The sequence below is a fragment of the Empidonax traillii genome, unplaced genomic scaffold (genome assembly GCF_003031625.1).
Source record: "Empidonax traillii isolate 1590-97213 ecotype Southwest subspecies unplaced genomic scaffold, ASM303162v1 scaffold642:size393756, whole genome shotgun sequence".
NCBI classification, from domain to species: domain Eukaryota; kingdom Metazoa; phylum Chordata; class Aves; order Passeriformes; family Tyrannidae; genus Empidonax; species Empidonax traillii.
In genome coordinates, this window is record NW_020955835.1 from 107095 (window position 1) to 117256 (window position 10162).

The following is a 10162-nucleotide window of genomic DNA, read 5'->3' on the forward strand; positions in this document are numbered from 1 at the left end:
AACTGTGCTAACTGGCAGTGTGGGAGACCTCCTAAAACAACTAAGGAAAGAGGCCATGACAATATGAAAAGAAAACCTTTGTATTATCACTGAACCCACAAAGTTGGTCAAGATCCCTGCATTTTATTAACTGTTAAATTTCAGGCTTACCTGAAATGCTTCTTTTCGCCACGGTCTGATTCTGGCTGTGCTTGGTGAGCATCTGCAGTCCCAGGAACTGGAGCTGTTTAATACCAGGCAGAAAAATCTGTGAAAATGGCTGTAAGAGAAATTGTTAGGAGATAACTTTAAGGCATTGCCTAGCCTTAAGGAAATGTATTTAGAACTAAAGCTTAACAGAGATAAAAGGTTTTACGGGCTATCTTGGCTTCTGTTGGCACTGGAATCTGAGACAGGAGTTGTAGTGGCCTGATTGCTTACTTATGCATTATGGCACTGGAGATACTTCAATCTTCTGTATTTGTTTCTCTGCCTATAAAACAAGGGAGGCATTTAGATCCCACAGATACCTACTGGTATGGAATTTGAAACTCTGGAACCTAGTATCGTTTCAAAAGATATAAAATGTTCTTTTTTTAACCATGTTTATTATCCATGAGGGCTATATCCTTTGTCTCTGGCATTGCTATATAATATAGGTCTCTGTGAAAAATTCCATATTGATGTTTAGTGCTGTAGGAACATATGAAAACACCATAAATTCAGGATTATGACATACTCTGGGAGTAGGGAGAAGGCTTTAGCCAAGAATATGTGTATCAGTTTATTTTACTTTGCTCAATGTGAAAGATCTTTAAAAGCTTTTTCTTGATTTTGAGAGAGAATGTCCCTTGAGTAAAAGCAGAATTACTCATTTCACTGTTGATATGTGAATATCATTCAGTTATACTGGTGGTTCTTGTGACATGAATATATATTTTCAGATCTAGCTATTCATTTTACTGGGGCACTCCTTCTGATTGAAACCTTTTGTGTCTTTGCCTGTAGCTACCGTTGACCTCCATATAATTGTCATTGTTATTTCAAGATTTAAAAGGGAAGCAAAAAGGTGATGGTCTCTGAAAGCTTGTGCTGTAAAAAATGTATATCATATTTCATTTAATAATCTCGTTTGTAGATCAGTCTTCATTCACATACTGCTAGCCTTTTGTCATTCTTTCATCATCCAACAAAATAAACTGGGGAAATTTTTGTGTTATAAACACAACCTTAAAATACTTAATAAAAAAAAAAATCAAAAAAAATCAACAAAAAAGTATCTGTGATCCTTTAAAGAAGGAGCAAGATGGAATCCTGTGGAATGATATCCAGTAAGGCAAGCCATGGTATGCACACTGAAAAATTATATCTAGTGTTGCTACAACTAAATGTGCATCCTGTAATTCACTGTAATGTATTTTCAAAGCCGTGAAGCCTGTACTGGTGATCTCTAGGAAACAGATTTGTCTGTTAGCCAGCTAATTACCAGATAAGTGCCCAGAGCAAATACCTGCCATCTCCTTCATAAAACTGTGCTGGGCACAGGGAGATAAATAGTGACAGAACCCCATCCTGAATTTGTCCACGTTGTGCTGCTAGGTTCATTCTTTATTTCAAGTCATTACTTGGATGACTGTGATTTTTGAATTGCAAACTTCTTCTATTTAGAAGGTCTTCATGTTCTGTTGTGGTTGCAAGTGCTGACTGGAATGCTGGCTTGCATGTCCCTTGTTTCCAGCAGAGTGATTGACACCCCCCACACCTTATTACGAAGAAAAAAAAAAAAACTCAGAATCCAGACATCACACTATTTTTTTAAAAGTGTTGTGTCTGACTTTGAATGGCAAGTTATTTTGACAGTGCATTGCTTGTGTAGTGGAAGCATACTGAGTCACTAAGTTTAATAGCAGCATAAAATACAAATAAGTAAAAAAAAAAGTGAAAACTTGGCTGGAAGCATTTATAGGTAAATATAAAGAAACAGGCTAAAACAAGTGGGTATAATGAAAAACAGCACAAGACTGTGTTTTAAACATTTTGGAAGTGGTTTTTGGCTTGTGTTTTCTCGCTTGGTTGTTTCTCTTCTTATTGTTTCTTTTGTTAGTTGGGCTTTTTGGTTGTTTCACTCCTCCTAAAAGTGTACATCAAAAAGGAAGTAATTTAATAAGCTCCAGTTACTCTGCCTTCTGTCTAGCTTCTAAGTGTTTTATGAATTTTTAGGGCTGATTGAGGGAACAATCCTTAAAGACTGTTTGGGTGAGGAAAGAGAAGTAGATAGGCAAGGGCCTACCCTTAGGTAAGAACATGGAAGAGAGCAGAGAGATATCTGCCAAGAAAAACACCAGTGGAGCCTTACAGTAATGGTGGGAATTTACAGAGAGAAATTTGAATTATTTTATACTCCTAAATAGGAATATTCAGCTTTGAATTTAATGTTAATTTAGGAGGAGGAAGTTCCGGATACATGTCTGTGTGACAGGGACAGAAAGTCATGATATGACATGTCATTCCAAATTTGTGTTCCTACTGGCATCTCTGCCTCTGTGTGTTAGGAGAGGCTGTATGGTCAGATGATATGAGAGGAGAGAAGCAGAAGGAACACAGAAGAGGCAGAAGGGACTGTAGTAGTGATCAAGGCAAAAGGCAGCTGAGTAATGAGAAAGGTGGGGTTTTTTTTCTATGCTGATCAAAGCAATCAAACAGATCATGCAGATGTTACTGGAAAGAAAAAAGATTTTGCTGACTTGCTATGCAGGTCAGAGGTAGGCTCTGGTTAAAGATGGTCTCCATAAGGGATGGCTACTGGAAGAAACTGTCATATGTAATGCAGGTGAGCTTAAGGTCAATCAATCTCTATATCCTCCCATTATTAAATGTGTCGTTTGATTGTATTTGACTTTGGTCCAGCTGCTAGGCGTATTGCTGACCTGATTTGACTGATTTGACTCGCTCATTTGCAGTGATCTTGATGTAAATTAGGAATTGGTAGCTGGAATGAGTTTGGCTTAGCATCACGGAGATGGTTAGGTCGTGGAGCACTTGGCCTGTGAGGAGAGGCTGAGGGACCAGGTTTGTTCAAGTCTGGAGAAGAGATGGCTTGAGGACACCCTGACAAGAGGCCAAGCAGTCCCTGTGGGAGGGTTACTGAGAAGACTGAGCTTCACAGTGGCACATGTGGGAGGATGAGAGACTGGACCTAAGTAGAAATGAGAGGTTCAGACTGGATATGAAGGGAAACATTTTCCTCGTGGAGATGGTCAAGCAGGGAAACAAAGACCCAGAGGGGTTGTGTAGTCTCCATCCTTGGACATTTCCAACCCCGGCTAATTAAATCCCTCAGCAAACTAGGCCATAGCTGACCCTTCTTTGAGCAGGATCTGAATTATCCCAGGATTCTGGGAGAGGCAGTAAGACTGTTTAAGTGACTATAGCTATTTGCAAGATACTTTGCTTAATTTGTTTTAATTGCTATAGCTTCAGTTTTAATGATTTGGGGTTTACAGATGAATAATTCTAATCACTGCCAAGACTCTGACCATTTACTGAGAAATTAATAATGAATCTATATATCCTTTGGCTCAGTTCTGTTCCCTCACTTATATATTAAATCACACAGTCATACATCCCACACATACACAAACACATATGTATATATGCACACAAAAAGAAGAAACAATATGAAATTCCTTTGCAAAAGCGCCAGCTTATTTATTTTTTCAAGGTTTCCCATTTCTTAAAATTGGTGTTGGGAATCACTGAATTCCTAGGTATGGTTTACAGCTGATAACATCTGACACAAGCATGCTTGTAGACAGCATTTTCTCTCAACAGCATAGCACTGTGCATTGGAATACATGCTGGTAGGCATGCTTCTTATAGGAATTACTGTGTTAATTCCATTAGGAAAAAAATACTTTCTGTGCCATTTATTTTGTCAATTAAGGTCAGCATGCCACATCTGCAGAAGGCTGGTGGAATTTTTTAAGTAATAAATCAAAGGAGCTCTTTTAATACCTACAGAGCAAAATGTGTCTTCCGGAACTGTTCAATAAAATTCAGTTTACACATTTTTTTGTTATGTAATCTATGTGACCTTCAGTAACTGTTTGGTTTTTTTTAAATCTGAAAAATGCCTTCAAAGTGTAATAGCCCAGAATTTCAAATGGTGCAGCAGGATATGTAATGCATATTTTAACATGTTTTCTTTTAATTTGTCACACAGTCTTGTTGTGCATGATATATAAAAGTCCATATTTTTAAAGCCAGTAGTACAAGTGTGTAATGTACTTGGTTGGGCTAAAAAATTCAGAAGTTTAATTTATCTTAAAGGAGTTTTTCTCAGCAGTTAGCTAACACTTCAAGCTCTAACAGTGCCCCTGAGCCATAAACGAAATTTACATGTAAGAAATGTTTTGAATCTATTAAAACCTCAGCTCAGAGCTAAAGAGTTTCTCTCATGTCTTTGTTGACTAACATGAAGTGAGATCTTACAAAAACCTAGCCTGTGATCGACAGATGCCAAATCTTAGGTTTTGATGTGATTCTGTATTTCTTTCATGCACGGTGGTTTAGTTCTGGGACTGGAGTTTCAGAAAGACAGCAATCAATGGGTCTGTGGAAGAGTACACAAAATTTATTACTCCTGGCAGTCGTCAAGGCAGAATTATTCAAAAAATAATCTGAAATGCATTTGATCATACACTAGAAGTTTAATAATTTATATTATACCTTATTAGCAAAGTCTTGTGTTTACTTTGTGACTGCCAAAACAAGATGAAAGGCTGCCTCCATGGAAATGCAAGATGCTTAGCTCAAAGTGTCTGTCTTTGCGTTTCAGTTTCATGATTTCCCTTCCTCCCCTTATTTTGATTAATAGTCTACGGTGTGAAATCTTAAGAGTACCTTTTCCTTCCTTTTCAGTGGTCCTTTTTAGTGAGAGCAATGTTCCTTCTCAATAAGTCTACCGAAGATTTTATGGCCTATCTAGACTGAAACTAGCACAAACACATATTTTTGGAATTTCTTTACCTTAGGGTTTCCTCCAAGTCATTTTTGGTTAAAAGAGGCTTTGAATTTACTTCTAAATTCCACTGAACTGACTCATTATGATAATCTTCCTAAGTCTTGCAGCTACAAAAGTGTGATTTCTGAGCTCAGCTTAAAAAACTGTTGCGCTCTGAGTAACGATCGTGTATGGTAAATATCACAGCTGTATCAGTTCAGAATATATAACAGGAGTGATGTAAAGATTTCCTTGAAAAGCTAATGCACTCTAAATATTTTATCTAGAGGTACAAGTAAGGGCTGTTCAGCATTAATACTTCTATGAAGTGAGAGCATGTGGAGTGGACCAGTGTAAAAATATTAGTTCAAAAAATGAGTTCTTAGCCTCAACCCAGGTTTTTTACACCAAAGGTTCATGAAAGAGTTCTAATAAACTTGGTTCTCTGTAGAAAACTACCGTCCTCCCAAAACATGAAAGTTTCTTTTTCTGCAGGTGACTTGGATAGCTCTTCAAGGCACGGTATATGGAAAGCTTTAGGGAAAGCAACAAGTATGGGAGGATCTCAGAATAAAGCTCTACAGTGCTGCAAACTCTGAAGGTCACATGATAACCCAGATAATCTCTTGTAATTTGCCTTGTCTACCCTAGAAGGCTTAATTTAAGTTTTATTTTCTGTAGCTTCCTCCTTTCCCCTCCTTCTCTGTGTGTGCAATGTTACGCTACTGTATACTTCACCTGAAAACTAGTTCCTCAGACAGAGCCTGCAGAAGCCCTTTTGCCCACATAAGATTATATATGTAGTGTTTTTCACCAATGCGTCTGGTTTTATGATACTTGTGTGTTAGGAAGAACTGCTTGTATTTTTGGCAGGCCCTTCACTCTTGTCCAGACCGCAGCGAGGGCCACTCAGCCCTCATTTCGGAGTATGAGAGTGCATGAACATGGTCAGCTTAGCAGATTCCTCTTCCCACTGAGAGTTTTGTGCCACGTCCTGCAGAGCTGCACAGCAGACTATTAGGAAGAGGCATCCACCTGCAGGTGTCTCTGAGTGATTATCCTGGTTTTAAATGCTCTTGTGTGAATCTCGGGAGGGGGACAAAAGACTGCCACTTTCTAAGGGAGCCCTTCGTTTGCAGGGAACCAGATGTACCCTTGTTTTTACAAAGACATGTTCTGTGACAATAAGGAGGGAAATTTTCAGGGGAGCCAGTGGTATTACCCATGTGTCAGTGTTGCAAGGCAGAATTTTGGACCATTCTAGCGAATAGTTTTTAGAAAATACAGATCAGATCAACGCATTCTTTACTTTTCCTGTCAGAGAGTATTTGGCGGGATCATCTGAAGATGTGCATTATCAAACAGAAATGCAGTAGTGCTTTAAGTGGTAAGCTGTGAAGGGCATCTTTGAGAAAAGAGTCACTTCAGTTTTCAACAGTTTAATCCATGAGAAAATTTGTAAAGAAATCAGATTAGCAAGATAATAGGGGTAGTATTTCATGTGTGCATCCATTGAAAGAAAAGCTTCTGGTTTAAATTTTTTGATAATCTCATATACAAGCTGAGACACTGTGAAAAACTAAAGTTTTGAGTGGTTTGAAATAGAAATCGAATAAAAACGAAACAAAAGAAAACAAAAGCATAGTGAAATTGTGAGAATTGTACCTCTAACCAAGTTAGGTTTCGATATTAATTAAATACTGTGAGATAAAATCTCATCTACGGAAAGAAAATAAAAGATGGGGTTTAGTGTATCAGTATGATCATCTCATTCATGGCAAATATGATAAAGTAAAGAAAAAATTGGTCTCACAGGTTTCCTGGCTGACTTAGATGAAATGCTACTTGGACAACTGGTCATAGGGCCAGTGGTGTTCACCACTACTGGAACTTTTTAAACCTTGTTAAAATCTGTTTTACCATTCTGTCCTGTAAGCAGTAGGGCAGCACTACCCAATGCATATGCATTGCATGTTGCAGTAGAGGCATAAGAAAACAAAGGGGAAAAATAATAAAAAAAAAAAATCTCTCAAAACATTTTACAACTTGTAACCTGTGTTTGGGGCATTTTGCTGGCCATCCCTAGTCTCGCAGATACAGGGAGGTAGGAACTGAAGCTGCACATTGAGGAGAAAATGACGTAATTTATGAAGTACTGGCCGTTTTTATCTGTTTGCTAAGGAATAGCATCTAGTCCTGTGCAACTAAATATTCAGGGCTTTTATCATGCAGTGGAGAAATATTTAATTAGGAGTTGGTAGTCTGATTGTAGTCAGGCAAATTTTAAGTCACGAATCAGTGAAAAATAAATATCAGAAGAAATCAGGCTTTAGTTATAGTGATATTTTTACAACCTTATTCATTCTTTTAAATCACTTTAGCCTTAGTGTTAATGTACCAACAATACAGGTAAAAGCTGGTCATTACCATAATTTATGCTCTGTAGATTAGTAGAGATTTGTGAGACTTGCAAAGAGAAGAAAGGCTTTATAAATGTCTAGAAAGAATACATTGCAAAGGAATTCATTTATAAAGAATCCTGTACATTTTCAATTTTACTCTGCAGGCAGAGTTCAATCAGCTTTGATTTGGGAGGATAAGATGGCTGTGGCCAGGTACTAAAATTTCAGATGTCTTAGAAACTGATTGTAATTAATAACAGTATGAAGCAGCTTCCTGTTTTTTTATGAAGGCAACATGTTTGTCACAATATAGACTGAAGTCCTGGAGTATTGTTCCTTCCGTGCCTCACACTGCAGAGAACTGCTACACCCCAATTTGCTTACCTATTGCCTTTCCTCTGTTTACCCAGTTGATGGTGTTCTAGGTGCAGTATGTATGAGAAGTCATCCTCATTTCAATGTTCACTTGATCAGTAACCCTTTGTCTATGTGAATTGAGATCTAATTCAGCCGTAACTCAGAATAGCACTTACCCCAGGCTGTCGTTTGTCCCTTTGATGCTTACTTACCTAACTAGTAGTAATCATTATTTTCCTTCTACAATTATTATATTGGAGCTGATTGCAGAAATGGAAAACAGGAGGCAGTAACAGACAGTTTGAATTGTGCGTCACACTTTTGTGGGCAGGCACCTTTCTTGGAGCTTTGATATTTCTTTGAGTTTGCCCAGAAATATGTTTGGTAAAAGAGGGAGCAGGCATCTGGTCTGTATTTTCATGTGGACCTGTTTCAGCTGCTTGGAAATACAAGATTATCCAGATAGGTACTTTCTGGGTCCCTGACTTGTTTTATATGAAATGTGAAGCGGGGAGGAGGGGGAATAAAAAGTCTTTTTTAACAGGAAAATTTCAAGCCAATTAGAAATCCAGCTGAACTCAGTTGAATTCCTGAGAGATTATTGAAATAGAGGGAAGGAAACAAAAATTATTAACAGAAACACCGAGCCTTATGATGCAACATCATTACACCTTTGTTTAATTACACCTTTCCCACTTAAACCTCTTGCAAATGTCATCAGACTACAGTTGCAATGGATGCTTTTACTTTCGAGTATCTACTGTGCTAGCATGCTGAACTGAACAAGGTGGCAAGAGGGAAGAGCTTTTTATTGTTTTCACTTGGATTTTCTGCTGAAATAGTGACTCACTATCTGTAACGTGCTGCAGTCAAAAGACCTCATATTCTTGGGGATCTTGGTGCTTGCAGTCGTGTTGGGAACGGTAATGGCAGGCACAGCAGGGAACTCAGATGCAATATGCTGAATGAGAAGGTGAGTGTTTTAGCACTCCTGAGGGTCAGGGGAAAGGAAAAGCCCTGTGGGAGGATTTTCAAGCACCACTGAGCTGGCACACCAGGAGACGATGATTGACTTTAGAAGAGCCCTGCTGTGCAAAGGATTGTAGTGTTTTGGTCCCCTTTATCACTGGTTAGACATTTCTTTTGAAGAAGCCAAAAATGGGAAAGTAGTAAGATAACGCAAACCAAAAAAAAAAAAGTAATAGTCAAACAACTCTCTTTGATGATATTGGGGTCTGGAGATTTATTTTTAACAGCTTAATTTGTTTGGTGGTTAATTTCATTAGAAATATCTATTTTATATGGCATTGATAAGATTTCTATATGAAAAATTGGTGGCCTGATGATGATGCAGTGCAGGTTGAACTGTTATTTGTCTTGAAAAGGTATATTAATTCGAACCTCAGTTTAAAGACGATATTGTGTTCGGTATGTACAATCAGCAGACGGTTTCAATTTTAATATGTGCATTTCTTCACAGGAGTTCAGATGTGCACCACAGAACGGCACAAACTGGAAAGCACACCCTTCTGCTGAGATCCCAGTGAAAACACCTCTCAGCTCGTGGATGGCTTTGCGGCTCCCATGGCAACAAGGAGGTGGACTGAAGATCCTGTCTGCCAGCCTGGCTTTACTGGCAGTTCTTGTTATGTTTTACTACGGTGGAATGAAAACAGAACTGTGAACTGAATGAGGCTTTTATGAAAACAATAAAACTGCTGTTTAAAATCTTCAAAGGAAACACTTTTATCAACAAATATTTTCCTTTTTTTTTTTTTAATATAAATTGGGCAATAATTCGTACCCACTATGCCTTTCCTGTCACTCAAAGGAGAAAATGATATTAAGCTGTGGGGAGACCTATCTTGCCAAAACCTGAGATCCTTGTTTGGCAGAACAGTTTGTTGCATCTTCCCTTTTCTTTTTTTTCTAAAATGATGCAATGTTTGCATTGCATACTCTTTTCATAACTGCTGTATCAGGTCAAATTGCATGAAGTTTATAAGAAATCTTTCCATTGAGTGATATTGGTAATCTTTTATGGTCAGAATATTTAAAGCTTTCCTAAAGATTTTGCATAATGCAGTGTGATGGTTTGATATGTGTCTTTTTACATGAGAATCAAACACTGCAAAACCATTAAAGTTTGTCATTTGTTGCTATTTATTTTGCTGTCATGTCTGAAAGAATTTTGCCTGCCATCTTGCCTCTCACAACTTCACAGTGAATACAATAAGAATTATTTTTACATAGCAATAGTTTTAAAGGTATTGGGGTTTTATAATTGAATGGGAATATGTGGAGTTCTAATAGAAGATGGATTTAATACAGTCTATAGATTTAATACAATGCTCAGAGAAGGACATGTGAATCTCTATGAGCTGTGCATTGGATCCTGCTGTGCATATGACACTATTGCTGT

At 37.9% G+C, this 10162-nt stretch overlaps 1 protein-coding gene across 1 annotated transcript in view; it reads left to right on the forward strand.

The window, feature by feature from the left end:
- Positions 1–9906, forward strand: part of LOC114065304 (threonylcarbamoyladenosine tRNA methylthiotransferase-like) — a gene marked incomplete at its 5' end in the record, with an annotated part of 105623 nt that extends 95717 nt beyond the window's left edge. The window contains one exon of the mRNA XM_027899108.1: positions 9221–9906. Within this exon, the coding sequence (XP_027754909.1) occupies positions 9221–9424 (204 nt within the window). The remainder of the gene's footprint in view (positions 1–9220) is intronic.
- Between the last annotated feature and the right edge of the window lie 256 nt (positions 9907–10162).